Below are 24,231 nucleotides of genomic sequence, written 5' to 3' on the forward strand. Positions count from 1 at the left end.
GGGACCTCAGGAGAGATCTTGCAGTGCAGTCAGCAGGTCACAGCAGGTTAATTGCATGCACAGAGGCAGGGATGTCCCTGTCTGCCTTGCAGTGGCATCCTCTGCTTTTCCTCTGGCTCCTAATCCTGCCTGAGGGCTGCCTTTTGAAACCAGTGTGTGCAGTGTTAATTATGCAGCCAAGGCTGTGCTGCCAAGCAGGGCTCTGATTCCCTGCTGAGATTCCTCCTTCATCTTATGCAGTCCACATTCTTCCTACTTTAGGTGTTCCTCTGTTCAGGATCACAGCACAATCTTCTCTCCCCTGATTTCTTGTGCCCTGCCCAGGTTTTGACTCTCAGCCAGCAATGTGTTCTGGTGGCCAAGAAGGCCAATGCCATCCTGGGGTGGATTGGAAGGGCTGTGGTTAGTGGGATGAGAGAGCTTCCTCTGCCCCCTCTACTCTGCCCTCCTGAGGCTGCATCTGGAGTAGTGTCCAGGTCTGGACCCCCCCTCCCCAAGTTGAAGAAGGACCTCAGGGAACTGCTTGAGAGTGTCAAGCACAGAGCTACAGAGATGATTAAGGGAGTGGAATATCTTAAGAGGAGAGCCTGAGGGCTCTGCAGCTGGGAGAAGAGGAGCCTGAGAGGTGACCTCAGTCATGGCTATAAAGGTGTAAAGGTGAGAGCCAGAGCCTGGAGCCAGGCTCTGCTGGGGGGTGCCAGGGACAGCACAAGGGGCAGTGGTGGAAGCTGAGGCAGAGGAAGTGCCAGGGAAACAGGAGGAGGAATTTCTTCCCTGTGAGGGTGACAGAGCCTGGCACAGGCTGCCCAGGGGGGCTGTGGAGTCTCCCTCTCTGGAGATACTCAAACCCTGCCTGGATGTGTCCCTGTGTGATCTGCTCTGGGTGCTGCTGCTCTGCAGGGGGGGTTGGAGTGGATGAGCTTTGAAAGTCCCTTCCAGCCCTCTCTGGAGACTCTCAAACCCACCTGGATGTGTTCCTGTGTGATCTGCTGTGGGTGATGCTGCTCTGCAGGGGAGTTGGAGTGGATGAGCTCTGGAGGTCCCTTCCAGCCCTCTCTGGAGACTCTCAAACCCACCTGGATGTGTTCCTGTGTGATCTGCTCTGGGTGCTGCTGCTCTGCAGGGGGGGTTGGAGTGGATGAACTTTGGAAGTCCCTTCCAGCCCTCTCTGGAGACTCTCAAACCCACCTGGATGTGTTCCTGTGTGATTTGGTCTGGGTGATGCTGCTCTGCAGGGGGGGTTGGAGTGGATCAGCTTTGAAAGTCCCTTCCAGCCCTCTCTGGAGACTCTCAAACCCACCTGGATGTGTTCCTGTGTGATTTGCTCTGGGTGATGCTGCTCTGCAGGGAGGTTGGAGTGGATGAGCTCTGGAGGTCCCTTCCAGCCCTCTCTGGAGACTCTCAAACCCACCTGGATGTGTTCCTGTGTGATCTGCTCTGGGTGATGCTGCTCTGCAGGGAGGGTTGGAGTGGATGAGCTTTGGAGGTCCCTTCCAGCCCTCTCTGGAGACTCTCACACCCACCTGGATGTGTTCCTGTGTGATTTGGTCTGGGTGATGCTGCTCTGCAGGGGGAGTTGGAGTGGATGAGCTTTGGAGGTCCCTTCCAACCCTCTCTGGAGACTCTCAAACCCACCCAGATGTGTTCCTGTGTGATTTGGTCTGGGTGCTCCTGCTCTGCAGGGAGGGTTGGAGTGGATGAGCTCTGGAGGTCCCTTCCAGCCCTCTCTGGAGGCTCTCAAACCCCACCTGGATGTGTTCCTGTGTGATCTGCTCTGGGTGATGCTGCTCTGCAGGGGCGTTGGAGTGGTTCAGCTCTGGAGGTCCCTTCCAGCCCCTGCCATTCTGTGATTTTAGACCAGGCTTCATTCTCTCCTCTCTGCCTAAGCAAGAGAGAAAAGAGGTGTGTGACAGTTGCTCTTTCCTCTTGGTGGGGAGGACTAGAAGCATCTGGCCTGCTCTTAATTCAGGTAATTGCTGGACTTGTGTTCCCCATGCAGATTGTGTGATTAGGAAGTCAAATGTATTCACTGGTGAGCTCCAGGCACTGAGCCTTATTAGCACCATTGGGTTTTAAACCATGCTTCACACCTCTGCTGCTCAGGCAAACCATGCTGAGTAGTGTTGGAAGCAAAGGAGGAGGAAAGGAGCTGCCATCCTTTAATGGAGTGTCCACAGATGGCTGGGCTGGGAGGGGGGGAGTTGGAGCAGGCTTTGGGTGTGAAGCTGATGTGCTGAGAAAGTAGAATCAGAGAGGCACAGAGTCAGGCAGGGCTGGAAGGGAGCACAAGGAGCAGGCAGTGCCAACCCCCCTGCCATGCCCAGGGACACCCTACCCTAGAGCAGCCTGACCACAGCCTCAGCCAGCCTGGCCTCAAACACCTCCAGCCATGGGGCCTCAACCCCCTCCCTGGGCAACCCATTCCAGCCTCTCACCACTCCTGCTCAACAACTTCCTCCTCCCCTCCAGCCTCACTCTCCCCACCTCCACCTTTGCTCCATTCCCCCCACTCCTGACACTCCCTCACAGCCTCCAAAGTCCCTCCCCAGCTTTTTTGGAGCCCCCTTCAGACCCTGCAAGGCCACAAGAAGGTCCCCTGGGAGCCTCCTCTGCTCCAGCCTGCACAGCCCCAACTCTTTCAGGCTGTGCTCACAGCAGAGCTGCTGCAGCCTCTCAGCATCCTCCTGGCCCTGCTCTGGACACTCTCCAGCATCTCCACAGCCCTCTTGGCCCAGGGGCTCCAGAGCTGGATGCAGCACTCCAGGTGGGGTCTCAGCAGAGCAGAGCAGAGCAGAGGGGGGAGAATCCCCTCCCTGGCCCTGCTGGCCACACTGCTGCTGCTGCAGCCCAGCCTCTGCTTGGCTTTCTGGGCTGCAAGTGCTCACTGCTGGCTCCTGTGGAGCATCTTAAAATGAGGGAGGAAAAGGGAGAGGGAGAAACATCTTAAAATGGGGGGAGAAGGGGAGAGGAGGGAAGCATCTTAGAATGGGGGGAGAAGGGAGAGGAGGGAAGCATCTTAAAATGGGGGGAGAAGGGGAGAGGAGGGAAGCATCTTAGAATGGGGGGAGAAGGGAGAGGAGGGAAGCATCTTAACATGGGGGGAGAAGGGGAGAGGAGGGAAGCATCTTAACATGGGGGGAGAAGGGAGAGGGAGAAGCATCTTAACATGGGAGGAGAAGGGAGAGGAGGAAAGCATCTTAACATGGGGGGAGAAGGGAGAGGAGGAAAGCATCTTAACATGGAGGGAGAAGGGAGAGGAGGAAAGCATCTTAACATGGGGGGGGAAAGGAGAGGAGGAAAGCATCTTAACATGGGGGAAGAGGGGAGAGAGGGAAACATCTTAAAATGAGGGAGAAAAATGGAGAGGGAGAAGTATCTTAAAAGGGGGGGGAGAAGGGAGAGGGGGAAGCATCTTAACATCCCCAGGGGGTTGTGTGGTCAGCCAGAGCTCCTCTGGGTTTGGCCAGGCCACTCAGTGCAGGGCTGTGAGCTGAAAGCTCTGTGCAGGGGGGCAAGGTTTGTAGATCACAGAGGCTCAGAACCCGTTGGCTTGGAAGGGACCTTTAAAGATCATCCAGTCCCAGCCCCCCTGCTATGGGCAGGGACACCTCCCACCAGCCCAGGCTGCTCAAAGCCTTGGGACACCTCCAGGCACCCACAACCTCCCTGGGCAAGCTGTGCCACTGTCTCCCCATCCTCACTGCCAAGAACTTCTTCCTCCTCTCCAGTCTCAACCTGCCCTCCTCAAGCTTCAGTCCATCCCCTCTGCTCCTGTCACTGCAAGCCCTTGGATAAAGTTCCCTCCCCAGCTTTCCTGTAGGCCTCCCTCAGATGCTAAAGTTAGTCCTGGCTTGGGTGAGTTAAGATAAACTGGAGTGAGAGTTGACATTGGGCAGGAGAAGGTTTTCCCCAGTGCCAGAGTTGCTCCTCTGCTCTTCCTTGCTACAGTAGATGTAACCCAGGAGAAGCATTCCTGGAGCACATTCAGCTGCCACCAAAGCCAAGCCTGGAGCCAGCTCTGTGAGACAGTTAAATGCATCACCACGTCCTGGGAGGCTGTTTAGAGCTGCTTAATGCTCCCACAAAGCACTGTGTTAAATTCCACTCTAGAGCAGCATTAGAAGAGAGCAAAAAGGCTCACAGCAGGATTGTGATGGCAGAGTAGAGTTCTCCAACCCTGCCTGGGCAGGGAAAAGTGACTTCATGTGCAGCTTTCTCTTGCCTTGGAGATGAGGAAGTCATTGCAGGCTCAGGGCCAAAAGGTCAGTAGGGTCCTGAAGGGGATTAAATGTCTGGTGCTGGGATCCACATTAAATCAGAGCCTTCACAGTGCCTGCTGGCAGTCTTCAGGGCAGCAGGCAACTGCTTGCCCTGGTGTTGGCTGGAGCATTGTCATAGGAGCCAGTTACTGAGGGGCTGCTGGTGATGGAGGTGCTCTGCCTTCCAGCCTGCTTGGAAATGCCTGAGCCTGGCTGTGGAGGCAGAACTGGTGGTCACAGAATCATTGGATCAAGCAGGCTGGAAGAGAGCTCCAAGCTCCTCCAGCCCAACCTAGCACCCAGCCCTGGCCAGTCATAGACTCAAGCAGGCTGGAAGAGAGCTCCAAGATCCTCCAGCCCAACCTAGCACCCAGCCCTGGCCAGTCATAGACTCAAGCAGGCTGGAAGAGAGCTCCAAGATCCCCCAGCCCAACCTAGCACCCAGCCCTGGCCAGTCATAGACTCAAGCAGGTTGGAAGAGAGCTCCAAGCTCAGCCAGCCCAACCTAGCACCCAGCCCTGCCCAACCAACCAGACCATGGCACTAAGTGCCCCAGCCAGACTTGGCTGCAACACCTCCAGCCACAGCCACTCCACCACCTCCCTGGGCAGCCCATTCCAATGCCAATCACTCTCTCTGCCAACAACTTCCTCCTCACAGCCAGCCCAGACCTGCCCTGCCACAGCTTCAGCCTGGGTCCCCTTGTTCTGCTGCTGCTTGCCTGGCAGCAGAGCCCAACCCCAGCTGGCTACAGCCTCCCTGCAGGCAGCTGCAGGCAGCAATGAGCTCTGCCCTGAGCCTCCTCTGCTGCAGGCTGCACCCCCCCAGCTCCCTCAGCCTCTCCTCACAGGGCTCTGCTCCAGGCCCCTCCCCAGCCTTGCTGCCCTTCTCCAAACACCTCCCAGCACCTCAGCATCCTTGCAAATGCTTGAGCCTGGCTGTGGGGGCAAAGGGGCTGCCGAAGGAGGTTAGCATGAGGCTGAGTGCAGTGCATTCCTGCTCCCCTGGAGAGCAGAGCAGGTGAAACGTGCTCCACTGTGGCTCCCCTGAAGGCTGCAGCCAGAGCTGTGCCCATCTGTACCCTCCAGGAGCCTGGGAACCATTGCTCTTCTGGGCACATCTTACTCAGAGGCAGACAATGGGCCACAAATCTCAGCAGCTGCTGGGGCTGGGAGTGCTGGCTGAGGGGAAGGCATTTGCATGAAGCAGGTTGTTCAGTCACATTCCTACCATTGCTGCGCTCTGTTGAGCAGGGGAGAGCCAAAAAGGGAAGGAGAAAACAGCCCCAGCTGAATCCCTCCCCCTCTCTCCTCCCATTTCCATTGTCCTGCAGGAGGATGTGAAGTTTGCGGCGCTTCTAATCCCTGTTTGGGTGTGCCTGTCGCAGGGTGGCTCCTGTGTTCTCCTGCCAGCGTTTGGGAGCACATTCCAAGTGGAAAATCATCCCTCCTAAATTGAGTTTATTAACCTGCCTTGCTGTTAGGTCAGGAGTGTTTTCCTGCAGCATCCTAAAATCGATACATAATGTATGTGTGCTGCCAGGGAATGATTAATGCCTCTGCAGGCAGGGAAAAATGGACCTTAATATCAGCATCCCAAAGTGTCATTTGTTAGCAGATTCCTTTAGCAAAGGGTGGGGGAAGAGCTCCAGCACAGCACCTGGCAGCACACTGCCTGCTGCTTCCCCTTCAGACACACAGCCCAGGGAGCAGGGGATGAGGAGGCTGAGAGACACCCTGCAGAGATGGACTTGGGGTGCTGGGGGGTGACAGTCATAGAAACATAGGATCAGGCAGGCTGGAAGAGAGCTCCAAGCTCAGCCAGCCCAACCTAGCACCCAGCCCTGGCCAATCCTAGACTCAAGCAGGTTGGCAGAGAGCTCCAAGCTCACCCAGCCCAGCCTAGCACCCAGCCCTGCCCAACCAACCAGACCATGGCACTAAGTGCCCCAGCCAGGCTTGGCTGCAACACCTCCAGCCACAGCTACTCCACCACCTCCCTGGGCAGCCCATTCCAGTGCCAATCACTCTCTCTGCCAGGAACTTCCTCCTCACAGCCAGCCCAGACCTGCCCTGCCACAGCTTGAGCCTGGGTCCCCTTCTTCTGCTGCTGGCTGCCTGGCAGCAGAGCCCAACCCCAGCTGGCTACAGCCTCCCTGCAGGGAGTCATAGAATCACAGAATTGTCAGGGCTGGAAAGGACCTCAAGGATTATCCAGCTCCAGCCTCCTTGCCATGCCCAGGGACACCTCACACTAGGTCATAGAATCACAGAGTCAGGCAGGGTTGGAAGGGAGCACAAGGATCAGGCAGTGCCAACCCCCCTGCCATGCCCAGGGACACCCTACCCTAGAGCAGCCTGACCACAGCCTCAGCCAGCCTGGCCTCAAACACCTCCAGCCATGGGGCCTCAACCCCCTCCCTGGGCAACCCATTCCAGCCTCTCACCACTCTCCTGCTCAACAACTTCCTCCTCCCCTCCAGCCTCACTCTCCCCACCTCCACCTTTGCTCCATTCCCCCCACTCCTGTCACTCCCTCACAGCCTCAAAAGTCCCTCCCCAGCTTTTTTGGAGCCCCCTTCAGACCCTGCAAGGCCACCAGAAGGTCCCCTGGGAGCCTCCTCTGCTGCAGGCTGCACAGCCCCAACTCTTTCAGGCTGTGCTCACAGCAGAGCTGCTGCAGCCTCTGAGCATCCTCCTGGCCCTGCTCTGGACACTCTCCAGCATCTCCACAGCCCTCTTGGCCCAGGGGCTCAAGTTGTGCCAGGGCAGATCTGGGCTGGCTGTGAGGAGGAAGCTCCTGGCAGAGAGAGTGATTGGCACTGGAATGGGCTGCCCAGGGAGGTGGTGGAGTGGCTGTGGCTGGAGGTGTTGCAGCCAAGCCTGGCTGGGGCACTTAGTGCCATGGTCTGGTTGGTTGGGCAGGGCTGGGTGCTAGGCTGGGCTGGCTGAGCTTGGAGCTCTCTTCCAACCTGCTTGATTCTGTGTTTCTATGATGCAGCACTCCAGATGGGCTCTCAGCAGAGCAGAGCACAGCAGAGGGGCAGAATCCCCTCCCTGGCCCTGCTGGCCACACTGCTGCTGCTGCAGCCCAGCCTCTGCTTGGCTCTCTGGGCTGCAAGTGCACACTGCTGGCCATAGGCAGGGACACCTCCTGGTCCTTCCCCAGCCTTTGGCTGCTGAAATGCAGCTCTCCCTGGAGCCTTCTCTTCTCCAGGCTGAGCAGCTCCAGTTCCTTCAGCCTGTCTTGATAGCAGAAGTGCTGCAGCAGCCTCCTCTGGACCCACTCCAGTCTGCTTTGTGTTGGAGTCTTGTGTCTGGTCTTGAGGTCTTTCCCCAGAGGAACAGCTCTGTGAGAGATGTTGAAGAGCAGCAGAGGGGCTGTGGAGTGGCAAGGTTCTGGTCTCTGGTTCTGTGCTGCTGCAGGAGGTGTTGCAGCCCTCTCAGGCTTGGGCTTTCTGAACAGGTCTCATAATTAACAGCAATTAAGGCTTCTATTTGGAGAGCCTTTTGTGCTCCCTGCTGATTGTCCTGTGGTTGTCTGTTGGCTGAAGCAGGAGGTTCCTCCTCCTCCTCCACAATAGAGGGGTTTTAAGCAGTGCAAATTGCAAATCATCACAGAAGAAGAGAAAAATTACTCTTTAGGACCAAATTATAGGCTGGGTTAAATGGTACCTTTTAAAACCACCCAGGACTGTGATCAAATAAAAGCTTGCCTGGTGTTTGAGGTGGCCTAGAAAATGAACTGCAATTTGGGGGGGGGAGGGTTGGTGAGTAATGAAACCATCTCCAATGGAACTTAGTGAAGCTTAATGGAGCACCTGCACACCACAGAACACACAGTGCTGATCCTGTCCACCAGGGGAAGGCTGCTAGAGAGGCATTTAAATCCAGGCACAGTTCAGCTTTGAGTTAGAAACTGCAGGGTTTGGGTCTTCCAGCACCCTCCTTGCTTGTGCTGCAAGCTGCTGCTGCAAGAGGGACTTGTAGAGGGCAAGGGAATTGCAACAGCAGAGTGGAAACACAACCTGCAGTGCTCAGGATGAAGTGAGGAGGTCCAGGGCTCAGAGCATCACAGAAGGGGAGGGGTTGGAAGGGAGCTCTGGAGGTCACTGAGTCCAGCCCCCTGCCAGAGCAGGGCACACAGGGATGCATCACAGTGTCACAGTGTCACAGCATCATCAGGGTTGGAAGAGACCTCACAGATCATCAAGTCCAACCCTTTACCACAGAGCTCAAGGCCAGACCATGGCACCAAGTGCCACATCCAACCTTGCCTTGAACATCCAGGTGGGTCTGGAATCTCTCCACAGGAGGAGACTCCACAGCCTCTCTGGGCAGCCTGCTCCAGGCTCCAGCACCCTCACAGTCACAAAGTTCTCCCTCTTGTTCCTCTGGCTCCTCCTCTGCTCCAGCTGCCACCCACTGCCCCTTGTGCTGCCCTTGGCCAGCCCTGAGCAGAGCCTGGCTGTGTCCTGCCCACACTGCACATCCTCAGCACAGCACTGAGGGCAGCCCTCAGGCTCCTCTGCTCCAGCTGCCACCCACTGCCCCTTGTGCTGCCCATGGCCACCCCTGGGCAGAGCCTGGCTGTGTCCTGCCCACACTGCACATCCTCAGCACAGCACTGAGGGCAGCCCTCAGGCTCCTCTGCTCCAGCTGCCACCCACTGCCCCTTGTGCTGCCCTTGGCCACCCCTGGGCAGAGCCTGGCTGTGTCCTGCCCACACTGCACATCCTCAGCACAGCACTGAGGGCAGCCCTCAGGCTCCTCTGCTCCAGCTGCCACCCACTGCCCCTTGTGCTGCCCTTGGCCACCCCTGGGCAGAGCCTGGCTGTGTCCTGCCCACACTGCACAGCCTCAGCACAGCACTGAGGGCAGCCCTCAGGCTCCTCTGCTCCAGCTGGCACCCACTGCCCCTTGTGCTGCCTTTAGCCACCCCTGGGCAGAGCCTGGCTGTGTCCTGCCCTCACTGCACATCCTCAGCACTGCACTGAGGGCATCCCTCAGGCTCCTCTGCTCCAGCTGGCACCCACTGCCCCTTGTGCTGCCTTTAGCCACCCCTGGGCAGAGCCTGGCTGTGTCCTGCCCTCACTGCACATCCTCAGCACAGCACTGAGGGCAGCCCTCAGGCTCCTCTGCTCCCAGCCCCAGCTCCCTCCCTGGCCTCACAGGAGATGTTCCTCTGCCTGCAGCATCTCTGTGGCTCTGTGCTGGACTCTCAAGCAGTTCCCTGAGGCCCTTCTGGAACTGAAGGGCCAAGAACTGGCCACAACATTCCAGATGTGGCCTCAGCAGGGCAGAGTGCAGGGGGAGGAGAACCTCTCTTGACCTACTAATCCACCCCAGGATGCCACTGGTCTGCTTGGCCACATGGGCACACTCCTCATGCTCATCCTGTTCTCCACCATCCTCCCATCTACCACTGCCTTCCAGGCTGCTGAGTCACCCTAAATGTGCAGGACTCTTAAACGTTTGCAGTGAGTTGTGAATTTGGAGGCTAGGACATCCTCCTGGGAGAGCAACTGCTGAAGAGGGAGTGTGTTGGAAGAGGCAAGGGCTGGTCCCAGCCCCACGGTCTGATCCCAGCATCCTGCCCTTCTTAAGGGGTTTGGAAGGCAGAGATAATTAAGGCAGACAATGGGAAAGAGCTGAACCTGGGATGGCTTTTGTCTGCAGCTTGCATTTGAGCTTCTGGTTGGAGCAATTGGTGCCTCAGAGCACTGGAGCAGAGTGGGCATGGAGCACCACAGCCTTTGATGTGCTGTCACCTTGGAAATCGTTAAAGGTCAGAAGGACAGCAAAGCAGAGGAGGATGGTGAGCAGGATAACCAGAGAGAGAAAGGGAATGACAAATCCAGGCTGGGCAGTGCCAGGCTGCAGAGCAGCCCTGAGGAGAGGCACTTGGGGGTGCTGCTGGAGGAGAAGCTGCACAGGAGCCAGCAGTGAGCACTTGCAGCCCAGAAAGCCAAGCAGAGGCTGGGCTGCAGCAGCAGCAGTGTGGCCAGCAGGGCCAGGGAGGGGATTCTGCCCCTCTGCTCTGCTCTGCTGAGAGCCCACCTGGAGTGCTGCATCCAGCTCTGGAGCCCCTGGGCCAAGAGGGCTGTGGAGATGCTGGAGAGTGTCCAGAGCAGGGCCAGGAGGATGCTGAGAGGCTGCAGCAGCTCTGCTGTGAGCACAGCCTGAAAGAGTTGGGGCTGTGCAGGCTGGAGCAGAGGAGGCTCCCAGGGGACCTTCTTGTGGCCTTGCAGGGTCTGAAGGGGGCTCCAAAAAAGCTGGGGAGGGACTTTTGAGGCTGTGAGGGAGTGTCAGGAGTGGGGGGAATGGAGCAAAGGTGGAGGTGGGGAGAGTGAGGCTGGAGGGGAGGAGGAAATTGTTGATCAGGAGAGTGGTGAGAGGCTGGAATGGGTTGCCCAGGGAGGGGGTTGAGGCCCCATGGCTGGAGGTGTTTGAGGCCAGGCTGGCTGAGGCTGTGGTCAGGCTGCTCTAGGGTAGGGTGTCCCTGGGCATGGCAGGGATTGGCACTGGCTGCCTGCCAGGGTCTGAAGTGGGCTACAAAAAAGCTGGACTCAATCCCCTGCTCCAGATCATCACTAAAGATACTGAACAGGACTGTGCCCAGCACTGACCCCTGGGGCACACCACCGGTGCCAGCTGCCAGCTGGATGTGGCACCATTCACCACCACTCTCTGGGCCCTGCCTTCCAGCCACCTTGGAGCCTTCTCCTCTCCAGACTGAACAGCCCCAACTGCCTCTGTCTCTTCTCCTAGCAGAGGGGCTGCAGCCTAGGGGAGGTGCTGAGTGGTCTCCATCCATGGGCACATCTGGCATTAGCCTCTGAGCTGCTGCCTGACTGGATCCTGCCTACCCAAAGGACTCCTGAGCCTTTGAAGCTGGGTGGGATGCTTAGGGGGCTGAGGGAATGAAGCTGAAGAGATTGTGGCTTCATTAAGCAGAAGGAAGGCTGCAAGAGGAGATGCTTTGTGCTCCCCTGAATACCTCAGAGGGAGGCAGTGTGGATAAGCATCAAAGATGCCAAAATAATGAATGCCAAAAGAAGGCCAAGATCAAAGGGTTAGAAATTGGTTGCAAATGCACTGGGAGGGGAAGCTGCAAACTTTCTCCTCTGAAGGATGAAGTTGTGGATGGAGTCTTCAGGTACAACTCTAGAATGGGGGAGGTTTGTAATGGTGTGAAGGGATGTGGAGGGAGGTACCTGGTGGAATAGAGGTGATCCCTGCTCTGGAAATGTAGCATGTCCAGTTCTGGGGCCTCACCATGAGGAGGACATCAAAGTGCTGGAGCAGGACAGGAGGAGGCTATAGAGAAGGTCCCCTATGGGGACAGGCTGGGAGAGTTGGAGCTGCTCAGCCTGGAGAAGAGAAGGCTCCAGGGAGACCTTAGAGCTGCCTTCCACTACTTGAAAGGGGCTACAGGAGAGCTGGGGAAGGGCTTTGGAGAGGAGCTGGAAGTGCCAGGACAAGAGGCAGTGGCTTTGAGCTGGGAGAGCACTGCTTGAAAGGGGCTACAGGAGAGCTGGGGAAGGGCTTTGGATGAGAGCTGGAAGTGCCAGGACAAGAGGCAGTGGCTTTGAGCTGCTGGGAGAGCACTGATTGAAAGGGGCTACAGGAGAGCTGGGGAAGGGCTTTGGAGAGGAGCTGGAAGTGGGGGGAATGGAGCAGAGCTGGAGGTGAGGAGAGTGAGGCTGGAAGTGAGGAGGAAGTTGTTGAGCAGGAGAGTGGTGAGAGGCTGGAATGGGTTGCCCAGGGAGGGGGTTGAGGCCCCATGGCTGGAGGTGTTTGAGGCCAGGCTGGCTGAGGCTGTGGTCAGGCTGCTCTAGGGTAGGGTGTCCCTGGGCATGGCAGGGAGGTTGGCACTGCCTGCTCCTTGTGCTCCCTTCCAGCCCTGCCTGGTTCTGTGATTCTATGACCTAGTGTGAGGTGTCCCTGGGCACGGCAGGGGGCTTGGAGCTGGATAATCCTTGAGGTCCCTTCCAGCCCTGACAATTCTGTGATTCTATGACTCCCTGCAGGGAGGCTGTAGCCAGCTGGGGTTGGGCTCTGCTGCCAGCAACAGAAGAAGGGGACACAGTCTCAGGCTGTGCAAGGGGAGGTCTGGGCTGGCTGTGAGGAGGAAGTTCCTGGCAGAGAGAGTGATTGGCACTGGAATGGGCTGCCCAGGGAGGTGGTGGAGTGGCTGTGGCTGGAGGTGTTGCAGCCAAGCCTGGCTGGGGCACTTAGTGCCATGGTCTGGTTGGTTGGGCAGGGCTGGGTGCTAGGTTGGGCTGGGTGAGCTTGGAGCTCTCTTCCAGCCTGCCTGGTTCTGTGATTCTGTGACATTGTGCCTTTCAGGTATCTGAAGGGGGCTACAAGAAAACTGGGGAGGAAGTTTTTAGGATGCCAGGTTGGGATAGGACTGGGGGGAATGGAGCAAAACTAGAAGTGGGGAGATTCAGATTGGTTACTAGGAAGAAGTTATTCAGCATGAGGGTGATGAGAGCCTGGAATGAGTTGCCCATGGAGGTGGTGGAAGCCTCATCCCTGGAGGTGTTTGAGGCCAGGCTGGCTGAGGCTGTGGTCAGGCTGCTCTAGGGTAGGGTGTCCCTGGGCATGGCAGGGGGGTTGGCGCTGCCTGCTCCTTGTGCTCCCTTCCAACCCTCTCTGATTCTCTGCCTGAGACACTGTAAAGGAGTGGCCTGATTTGGTGATGGGTGAGAGACTGGCACAGGTTGAGGGTGGTGAGACACTGGCACAGGTTGAGGGTGGTGAGACACAGGCACAGGTTTCCCAGGGAGGTTGTGGAGCACAGAAGCACCCAATGTGATCAAAGATCACATTGGGTGCTTCTGTGCTCCCCAACCTCCCTGAAGGTGCTCAGGACCAGCTTGGATGAGGCTTTGAGCATCCTGTTCTAGTGAGAGGTGTCCCTGCCTATGGCACAGGGAGGTTGGAACTGGTTGAGCTTTGAGGTCCCTTCCAACCTAAACCATTCCATGATTCCTGCAACTCAGAGTCCCTCTCTGCACTGAGGGCAGGCAGAAAAACAGAGCTGGTGATGTCTGGGTGGTCAGTGAAGATGTCAGGAAGGCTCTTTAAGGTGTGGTAGCCACTGTAAAGTGTGAGAGTGGAAGGCATGCAAGAACTTATCTCCTTCTTGCTGCCTCCTGAGTGAGTCCTAGAGGGCATCTGTGTTCCCCTGCAAGTGAGTTGCTTGCTCTTGCAGAGTGTGGTTCAAACTCTCTGCTCAGCTGCACCAGACACAGGCACTGCCTTGGTTTCTGCCACTCCTGTCCTGTATCTGCAGCAGCAGCAGCACTGGTGGAGGGAGCAGAGGTTGCTTCCACAGCTCCTTCCATCTTTGTGAGCTTAAAACCTCTTCTGTTTGGTGCTTGACATTTGCTGGCTCTAAAAAGTGCTTCTGGTTTTGGGTGAGTGCTTTTGTTTCTGTGTGCCTCTGTGATCTGTGCTAGATCCTGCTCTGGCAGGGGGGTTGGGCTCCTTGGTTAGGATCTCCTTGGGCCCCTTCCACCCCCTGACATCCTGTGATGCTCTGATTGCCTTTGCCATGCGCTGGCCACAGGCAGCCTCCTGCTGGCATATCATAGTAGGGCTTCACTGGGCAGCAGGATCACAGATGGGAGGGCTTGGAAGGCATCTCTAGAGAGTGAGTGCAACCCCCCTGGCAGAGCAGGGTCCCTTAGGGCAGCAGGGTCACAGATGGGAGGGCTTGGAGGGGGTCTGTAGAGATTGGGTGCAACCCCCCTGGCAGAGCAGGGTCACTTTGGGCATCAGGGTCACAGATGGGAGGGCTTGGAAGGCATCTCTAGAGATTGGGTGCAACCCCCCTGGCAGAGCAGGGTCCCTTAGGGCAGCAGGGTCACAGATGGGAGGGCTTGGAAGGGGCCTCTAGAGATTGGGTGCAACCCCCCTGGCAAAGCAGGGTCACTTTGGGCAGCAGGGTCACAGATGGGAGGGCTTGGAGGGGGTCTCTAGAGATTGGGTGCAACCCCCCTGGCAAAGCAGGGTCACTTTGGGCAGCAGGATCACAGATGGGAGGGCTTGGAAGGGGTCTCTAGAGATTGGGTGCAACCCCCCTGGCAGAGCAGGGTCCCTTAGGGCAGCAGGGTCACAGATGGGAGGGCTTGGAAGGGGTCTCTAGAGATTGGGTGCAACCCCCCTGGCAAAGCAGGGTCCCTTAGGGCAGCAGGGTCACAGATGGGAGGGCTTGGAGGGGGTCTGTAGAGATTGGGTGCAACCCCCCTGGCAGAGCAGGGTCACTTTGGGCATCAGGGTCACAGATGGGAGGGCTTGGAAGGGGTCTCTAGAGATTGGGTGCAACCCCCCTGGCAAAGCAGGGTCCCTTAGGGCAGCAGGGTCACAGATGGGAGGGCTTGGAAGGCATCTCTAGAGATTGGGTGCAACCCCCCTGGCAGAGCAGGGTCACTTTGGGGAGGTCACACAGGGGTGCACCCAGATGGCCTTGAAAGACTCCAGAGGAGACTCCACAACCTCTCTGGGCAGCCTGCTCCAGGCCTCCAGCACCTCCCAGCAAAGAAGTGTCTCCTGCTGCTGAGGTGGAAGCTCCTGGGCTCCAGCTGGTACCTGTTGTCCCTTGTCCCATCACAGGACATCTCTGCAAAGAGCCTGGCACCGTCATCCTCACACCCACCTCTCAGATGCTTGTAGACATTGATAAGATCTCCTCTTCCCCCCTGCCTCTCTCTCCCCTCCCTCCCTCTCCTCTCTCTCTCTCTCTCTCTCTCTCTCTCTCCCCCCTGACTCTCCCCTGCCTCTTTTCCCTGCCTCTCTCCCCTCCCTGTCTCCCCCCTGCCTCTCTCTCCCTCTCTCTTCTCTTCTCTTCTCTCTCTTCCCTGCCTCTCTTTCCTCTGCCTCTCCTCCCCCTTCCTCTCTCTCCCCTCCCTCTCTCTCCTCCTCTCTCTCTCTCCTTCTCCCTCTCTCTCCTTCTCTCTCTTTTCTCTCCTCCCTCCCTCCCTCCTTCTGTCTCCTCCTCCCTCTCTCTCCTTCTGTCTCTCTCTCCTTCTCCCTCTTTTCTCTCCTCCTCCCTCTCTCTCTCTCTCTCTCCTCCTCCATCCCTCCCTCTCTCTCACTCTCAGTGTCCTCCTCCTCTCTCTCCATCCCTCCCTCTCTCTCCTCCATCCCTCCCTCCCTCTCTCTCACTCTCAGTGTCCTCCTCCTCTCTCTCCATCCCTCCCTCTCTCTCCTCCATCCCTCCCTCTCTCTTGCTCTCAGTCTCCTCCTCCTCTCTCTCCATCCCTCTCTCTCTCCTCCATCCCTCCCTCTCTCTCGCTCTCAGTGTCCTCCTCCTCTCTCTCCATCCCTCCCTCTCTCTCGCTGTCAGTCTCCTCCTCCTCTCTCCATCCTTCTCTCTCTCTCTCCTCTATCCCTCTCTTTCGCTCTCAGTCTCCTCCTCCTCTCTCTCCATCCCTCTCTCTCCCTCTCTCTCCCCCGCTCTGGGCTGCAGCATCGTTCAGCCGGGCCCGCCGGTGGCGGAGCTGGCCGCGGGCTGCCAGCCCGGTTGGCAGCCCGGTTGGCAGCCCGGTTGGCAGCCCGGTTGGCAGGCGTGCTGCCCGAGCCTGAGCCGCCTCGTTCCCTCCCGCAGGCCCGCCGCGGTTCAGCGCCCCGCCGGAGCCGCGCTCGGTGTTCCGCGGCGGCAGCGCCCTGCTGAGCTGCGAGCTGAGCGCCGAGCCGGCGGCGCCGCCGCGCTGGGAGCGCCACCGCCAGCCGCTGCCCCCGGACCCGCGGCTGCTGCCGCTCCCCGGCGGGGCCCTGCTCGTCACCAACGCCACCCGCGCCGACGCCGGCCCCTACCGCTGCCTCCTGGACGCTGCCGGCGCCCCCAAGTACAGCGAGGAGGCAGAGCTCACGGTTCTCCCAGGTACCCTCCTGCTTCCTCCGCTCCGCAGCTCCTTCGGCCAGGCTCGCAGGGTGCCAGGGGTTGGGAGGCACCCGAGGGCATCATCCAGTCCACCCCCTTGCCAGAGCGGGACCACTCAATCCAGCTCAGGGCACACACAGTGGCTGCAGAGCAATTCGCAGCATCACAGGCTCAGAGGATGTCAGGGGTTGGAAGGGACCCAGAGAGCTCATCCAGTCCAACCCCCTGCCAGAGCAGGACCACACAATCCAGCTCAGGGCACACAGGAACACATCCAGACAGGCCTGGAAAGGCTCCACACAAGGAGACTCCACAACCTCTCTGGGCAGCCTGTGCCAGGGCTCTGGGACCCTTCCAGGCAAGAAGTTCCCCCTTGTGCTGAGCTGGAACCTCCTGTGCTGCAGCTTCCATCCACTGCTGCTTGTCCTGTGCCAGGGAGCAGTGAGCAGAGCCTGTCCCCCCCTCCTGACCCCCAGCCCTCAGATAGTTATAGACATTGATTCAATCCCCTCTCAGTCTTCTCTTCTCCAGACTAAGCAGCCCCAGGGCCCTCAGCCTCTCCTCACCAGGCACTGCTCAGTCCCCTCATCATCCTCACAGCCCTCTGCTGGACCCTCTCCAGCAGTTCCTGTCCCTCTGCAACTGGGGAGCCCCAAAACTGAAGGCAGTGCTCAAGATGAGGTCTCAGCAGGGCAGAGCAGAGGGGCAGGAGAACCTCCCTGGCTCTGCTGGACACACTCTGCTGAGTGCCCCCCAGGACCCCATTGGCCTCTTGGCCCCCAGGGCACACTGCTGTGCCATGGATGCTCTGCCCCAGCACTCCCAGCTCCCTCTCCTTGGGGCTGCTCTCCAGCAGTCACCTCCCAGCCTGTCCTGCTGCAGTTTGTTCTCCCTCCCCAGGTGCAGGACTCTGCACTTGTCCTTGTTGGACCTCATTTGGTTCCTCTGTGCCCAGCTCTCCAGTCTGTCATTAAGACAACAAGAGGTGAAATCAATGACTCAGTGAACAGGCTTTAACTGAGTACCTAGAACCTCCCTGGAGGTGTTCAGGACCAGCTTGGATGAGGTCTTGAGCAACCCATTCTAGGGAGAGGTGTCCCTGCCTATGGCTCAGGGGGGATTGGAACTGGCTGAGCTTTGAGGCCCCTTCCAACCTAAACCTTTCTCTGATTCAGTGTTTTGCAGCTGCCCCTGGCCACCCTGGTCACATTAATGCCAAGTGAGTGGCAGGTGTGGCAGCAGTGGGCAGAGCTGAGCCAGCAGGCAGGTCCTTTAGAGACAACTGCTGCACATCCCTGTGCCTACAGGGCTCCTGGCAGTGAGCTTATGCCCCTGGATTCAATACACAGCCATGCAGACTACCTAAGTGACTGCTGTCCCTTCCAGCCTAAGGTCCTTTCCAAACTAAGGTCCCTCCCAACCTGAGGTCCCTTCCAACCTAAGGTCCCTTCCAACCTAAGGTCCCTTCCAGCCTAAGATCCTTTGCAACCTAAGGTCCCTTCCAACCTAAGATCCTTTGCACCCTAAGGTCCCTTCCAACCTAAGGTCCCTTCCAACCTAAGGTCCTTTGCACCCTAAGGTCCCTTCCAACCTAAGGTCCCTTCCAACCTAAGATCCTTTGCACCCTAAGGTCCCTTCCAACCTAAGGTCCCTTCCAACCTAAGATCCTCTGCACCCTAAGGTCCCTTCCAACCTAAGATCCTTTGCAACCTAAGGTCCCTTCCAACCTAAGATCCTTTGCACCCTAAGGTCCCTTCCAACCTAAGATCCTTTGCACCCTAAGGTCCCTTCCAACCTAAGATCCTTTGCACCCTAAGGTCCCTTCCAACCTAAGATCCTTTGCAACCTAAGGTCCCTTCCAACCTAAGGTCCTTTGCACCCTAAGGTCCCTTCCAACCTAAGATCCTTTGCACCCTAAGGTCCCTTCCAACCTAAGGTCCCTTCCAACCTAAGATCCTTTGCACCCTAAGGTCCCTTCCAACCTAAGATCCTCTGCACCCTAAGGTCCCTTCCAACCTAAGATCCTTTGCAACCTAAGGTCCCTTCCAACCTAAGATCCTTTGCACCCTAAGGTCCCTTCCAACCTAAGATCCTTTGCACCCTAAGGTCCCTTCCAACCTAAGATCCTTTGCAACCTAAGGTCCCTTCCAACCTAAGGTCCTTTGCACCCTAAGGTCCCTTCCAACCTAAGATCCTTTGCACCCTAAGGTCCCTTCCAACCTAAGGTCCCTTCCAACCTAAGATCCTTTGCACCCTAAGGTCCCTTCCAACCTAAGGTCCTCTGCAGCCTAAAGTCCCTTCCAACCTAAGGTCCTTTCCAACCTAAGGTCCCTTCCAACCTAAGGTCCCTTCCAACCTAAGATCCTTTGCACCCTAAGGTCCCTTCCAACCTAAGGTCCTCTGCAGCCTAAAGTCCCTTCCAACCTAAGGTCCTTTCCAACCTAAGGTCCCTTCCAACCTAAGGTCCCTTCCAACCTAAGGTCCCTTCCAACCTAAGATCCTTTGCACCCTAAGGTCCCTTCCAACCTAAGGTCCTCTGCAGCCTAAAGTCCCTTCCAACCTAAGGTCCCTTCCAACCTAAGGTCCCTTCCAACCTAAGGTCCCTTCCAACCTAAGATCCTTTGCACCCTAAGGTCCCTTCCAACCTAAGATCCTCTGCAGCCTAAGGTCCCTTCCAACCTAAGGTCCTTTCCAACCTAAGGTCCCTTCCAACCTAAGGTCCCTTCCAGCCTAAGATCCTTTGCACCCTAAGGTCCCTTCCAACCTAAGGTCCTTTGCAACCTAAGGTCCCTTCCAACCTAAGATCCTCTGCAGCCTAAGGTCCCTTTCCAACCTAAGATCCTCTGCAGCCTAAGGTCCCTTCCAACCTAAGATCCTCTGCAGCCTAAGGTCCCTTCCAACCTAAGGTCCTTTGCAACCTAAGTTCCCTTCCAGCCTAAGTTCCCTTCCAACCTAAGTTCCCTTCCAGCCTAAGTTCCATTGCAACCTAAGATCCCTTCCAACCTAAGGTCCCTTCCAACCTCAGGTCCCTTCCATCCTGCTGGTGGTTGGGGTTTGGGTTGGTTTTTAGTGCAGTTTACAGTTGGGAACTTAGGCTTGAGATTTTTGGCTCTTGCAGCTGGGAACAGCAAAGGAGAATCACTCAAATCAAAGCCTTTTGAGGTCTTTGCAGTGGTTGGAGGCAAGCCAGAGCATGCCTGTGCTTTGTTCTAGCTTTGGCCATGGTTAAACAGGCACTGGAAATGCATTTCCACTGGGCCAGGCTGCAAAGAGGGAATTGCCTGCCAGAGTAGAAACCTTTAGGGGGTTTCTAAGTTTCCCAGGCTCCAATGCTGTGTTCAGATCCTCTCTTTTAATGCTGTGCTCAAATATCCCAAGGAAATTGTTGCTTAGTGCCTCACTTTTGTGTTGTTAACCTCTGAGACACTTAAATTGTCCCTATATATAGAATCTGGAGAAGAGAAGGCTCTGGGGAGGCTTAATAGCAGCTTGAAGGAGGCTCCAAACAGGCTGCAGAGGGACTGTTGCCAAAATTCTGCAGGCAATGGTTTGAAATGTGAGCAGAGCAGATGGAGGTTGGATGTGAGGAACAAGGTTCTGCAGCAGGAGGCTGCTGGAACACTGCAACAGGTTGCCCAGGGAAGGGGTTGAAGCTCCATGCCTGGAGATCATGAATGGAATCATGGAATGGGTTAGGTTGGAAGGGACCTCAAGGATCAGCCAGTTCCAACCCCCTCTGTGCCATAGGCAGGGACAGCTCCCACTGGAAGAGGTTGCTCAAAGCTTCATCCAAGCTGGCCTTGAACACCTCCAGGGAGGTTGTGGAGCACAGAAGCACCCAATGTGATCTTTGATCACATTGGGTGCTTCTGTGCTCCACAACCACCCTGGGAAACCTGTGCCAGTCTCTCACCTCCCTCAACCTGTGCCAGTGTCTCACCACCCTCAACCTGTGCCAGTCTCTCACCATCCTCAACCTGTGTTCCTAACACCCAGTCTCAATCTCCCCTCTGCCACTTCAAACCCATTCCTCCTCCTCCTCTCATTACAGCCCTTGTCAGTAGTCCCTCCCCAGCCCTCCTCTAGCCCCCCTCAGACCCTGCAAGGCCACTCCAAGGTCTCCTCCAAGCCTTCTCCTCTCCAGCCTGCACAGCCCCAACTCTCTCAGCCTGTGCTCACAGCAGAGCTGCTGCAGCCCTCTCAGCATCTTGGTGGCCTCCTCTGCACTGGCTCCAACACTTCCATGTGCTGCTTGTGCTGGGGGCTGCAGAGCTGCCCCCAGGAGTGCAGGTGGGGTGTGAGGAGAGCAGAGCCAAGGGGCAGAATCCCCTCCCTTGCCCTGTGCCCACACTGCTCTGGCTGCAGCCCAGCACAGGCTTGTGTCTGGGCTGCACTCACCCTGCAGGCTCCTGTGGAGCTTTGCATCAGCCCAGAGCCCCAGGGCCTGTTCCTCAGGGCTGCTCTCAGCCATTCCCCACCCAGCCTGGAGCTGTGCTTGGGATTGTGCCCACCCAGGTGCAGGACCTTACCCTTGGCCTTGTTGAATGCCGTGAGATTGGCCTGGGCACAGCTCTGCAGCCTGTGCAGGTCCCTCTGGATGGATCCTGCCCTCTGGCAAGTCACCTGTGCCACACAGCTTGGTGCCAGCTGCACACTTGCTGAGGCTGCACTGATTCCTCTGCCCATGGCACTGACACAGATGTCCCACAGCACTGGAGCCAGCACTGACCCCTGAGGGAGCCACCTGGCACTGGTCTGCAGGTGGGCATTGAGCCCTCGATCCCCACTCTCTGTGTGCCACCACCCAGCCCATGCCTCACCCAGCAGTGCTGCACCCACCCAGCCCTGTGCAGGTGCAGGACAAAAAGAGCTGTTTCATTTTTGGGGTGCTTTTGGATCTTTACTTTTACTTACTGTTGGTTTTTTTGTCCCTCTGCCCATCTGTTGATTCTCCCTTTAGTAACCACTGGGTCCTTCCCTTGCAGATCCTGAGGTGCCACAGAGCTTGGAGTTCATGAAGCAGCCCTCTTCCCTCACCAGAGTCACAGGGCAGAGTGCAGTGTTCCCCTGTGTTGCTGTAGGATTTCCAGTCCCTTCTATAAGGTGGACAAGAAATGAAGAAGAGCTGATCACAGAAGGGTGAGTAGTGGCTGACCTGGGGGTTGTGATATCATTGAGGGGAATCCAACCCCCCAGTTACAGTCTGAAGTAGAGCACAGTTTGCTTCCTACTGCACTGTAACCCTGGGGAGCAGCAGCTCATGTCCCAGTGCTGGAGGGCTTCTAGACTGAGTGTTGTGACAGCTGAGGTAGGGTCTGAGACGTGTGGATCAGAGATCACATTGGGTGCTTGTGTGCTCCACAACCTCCCTGGAGGTGCTCAGGACCAGGTTGGATGAAGCCTTGAGCAACCTGATCTCATTTGAGGAGTCCATAGCCATGGCAGGGAGGTTGGAACTGACTTCATGGTCTTTCAGATCCCTTCCAACCCAACCCAGACTATGGAATCTGTAAGATGTGGACATTTCAGGCTGCATTGCTAAGGAAAATGCATCCAGGCCCCTATAACTATGGGAAAAATGGATAAGCCTTAAGAGGTTGTAGCCAGGTGGGGTTGGGCTCTGCTGCCAGGCAGCCAGCAGCAGAAGAAGGGGACCCAGGCTGAAGCTGTGGCAGGGCAGGTCTGGGCTGGCTGTGAGGCAGAAGTTGCTGGCAGAGAGAGTGATTGGCTTTGGAATGGGCTGCCCAGGGAGGTGGTGGAGTGGCTGTGGCTGGAGGTGTTGGAGCCAAGCCTGGCTGGGGCACTTAGTGCCATGGTGTGGTTGGTTGGGCAGGGCTGGGTGCTAGGTTGGGCTGGCTGAGCTTGGAGCTCTCTTCCAGCCTGTTTGAGTCTATGACTGGCCAGGGCTGGGTGCTAGGTTGGGCTGGCTGAGCTTGGAGCTCTCTTCCAGCCTGTTTGAGTCTATGACTGGCCAGGGCTGGGTGCTAGGTTGGGCTGGGTGAGCTTGGAGCTCTCTTCCAGCCTGCTTGAGTCTATGCTTGGCCAGGGCTGGGTGCTAGGTTAGGCTGGGTGAGCTTGGAGCTCTCTTCCAACCTGCTTGAGTCTATGCTTGGCCAGGGCTGGGTGCTAGGTTGGGCTGGCTGAGCTTGGAGCTCTCTTCCAGCCTGCTTGAGTCTATGATTGGCCAGGGCTGGGTGCTAGGTTGAGCTGGGTGAGCTTGGAGCTCTCTTCCAACCTGCTTGATTCTGTGGTTCTATGATTCTATGACTGGCAGGGGTAGTGAGGGATTTGACATGAAAGGTTGCTAAGGGAAGCTATTTAATTTTGATGGAGTGTTTGTTGAAGGCAGCAAGGAGATTTATGTTAATGGATAAATATGAGTAAGCTGTGATGATGGGAGCCTTGGCACTGCTTCTAACAAGCAGCTTTTAATTCAATATTCTGTGAAATTAGTTGGCTGGCATCAAGTAGTTCCAAGTGTTAAGAATGAGAAACTGATGATGATATTAGAATCACAGAATCAGCCAGGGTGGAAGAGGCATCCAAGATCATCCAGCCCAAGCTATGCAACCTGTCCATCTATCCAACCTATCCATCCAGCTCAACCTATCCAACCTATTCATCCAGCCCAACCTATCCATCCAGCCCAACCTATCCATCCTGCCCGACCTATCCAGCCTATCCATCTAGCCCAACCTATCCAAACTATTCATCCAGCCCAACCTATCCATCCTGCCCAACCTATCCAACCTATCCATCCAGCCCAACCTATCCATCCTGCCCAACCTATCCAACCTATCCATCCAGCCCAACCTATCCATCCAGCTCAACCTATCCAACCTATCCATCCAGCCCAACGTATCCAACCTATCCATCCAGCCCAACCTATCCATCCAGCTCAACCTATCCAACCTATCCATCCAGCCCAACCTATCCAACCTATCCATCCAGCCCAACCTATCCATCCAGCTCAACCTATCCAACCTATCCATCCAGTCCAACCTATCCAACCTATCCATCCAGCTCAACCTATCCATCCAGTCCAACCTATCCATCCAGCCCAACCTATCCAACCTATCCATCCAGCCCAACCTATCCATCCAGTCCAACCTATCCAACCTATCCATCCAGCCCAACCTATCCATCCAGTCCAACCTATCCATCCAGCTCAACCTATCCAACCTATTCATCCAGTCCAACCTATCCAACCTATCCATCCAGCCCAACCTATCCATCCAGCCCAACCTATCCATTCAGCCCAACCTATCCAACCTATCCATCCAGCCCAACCTATCCATCCAGCCCAACCTATCCATTCAGCCCAACCTATCCAACCTATCCATCCAGTCCAACCTATCCATCCAGTCCAACCTATCCAACCTATCCATCCTGCCCAACCTATCCAACCTATCCATCCTGCCCAACCTATCCAACCTGTCCATCCAGCCCAACCTATCCATCCAGCCCAACCTATCCATCTAGTCCAACCTATCCAACCTATCCATCCAGCCCAACCTATCCAACCTATCCATCCAGTCCAACCTATCCAATCTATCCATCCAGCCCAACCTATCCAACCTATCCATCCAGCCCAATCTATCCATCCAGTCCAACCTATCCAACCTATCCATCCAGTCCAACCTATCCAACCTATCCATCCAGCCCAACCTATCCATCTAGCCCAACCTATCCATCCAGTCCAACCTATCCAACCTCTCCATCCAGCCCAACCTATCCATCCAGTCCAACCTATCCAACCTATCCATCCAGCCCAACCTATCCAACCTCTCCATCCAGCCCAACCTATCCATCCAGTCCAACCTATCCAACCTATCCATCCAGTCCAACCTATCCAACCTATCCATCCAGCCCAACCTATCCATCCAGCCCAACCTATGCATCCTGCCCAACCTATCCAACCTCTCCATCCAGCCCAACCTATCCATCCAGTCCAACCTATCCAATCTATCCATCCAGCCCAACCTATCCATCCAGCCCAACCTATCCAACCTATCCATCCAGCCCAACCTATGCATCCTGCCCAACCTATCCAACCTCTCCATCCAGCCCAACCTAT

General features: G+C 56.7%; 1 protein-coding gene across 8 annotated transcripts in view; it reads left to right on the forward strand.

Moving 5' to 3' along the window:
- NEO1 (neogenin 1) overlaps nt 1–24,231 on the forward strand; it is a 311,645-nt gene that overhangs the window by 104,833 nt on the left and 182,581 nt on the right. For 7 of the 8 annotated variants that reach the window (XM_064157224.1, XM_064157230.1, XM_064157225.1 and 4 more), the window contains exons 3-4: nt 15,879–16,154; nt 21,140–21,293. In XM_064157224.1, coding sequence (XP_064013294.1) covers nt 15,879–16,154; nt 21,140–21,293 — 430 coding nt within the window. The remainder of the gene's footprint in view (nt 1–15,878; nt 16,155–21,139; nt 21,294–24,231) is intronic. The other variant, XM_064157232.1, reaches the window with a different exon arrangement.

Source organism: Pogoniulus pusillus, chromosome 17 (assembly GCF_015220805.1).
Source record: "Pogoniulus pusillus isolate bPogPus1 chromosome 17, bPogPus1.pri, whole genome shotgun sequence".
Taxonomy (NCBI): Eukaryota; Metazoa; Chordata; class Aves; order Piciformes; family Lybiidae; genus Pogoniulus; species Pogoniulus pusillus.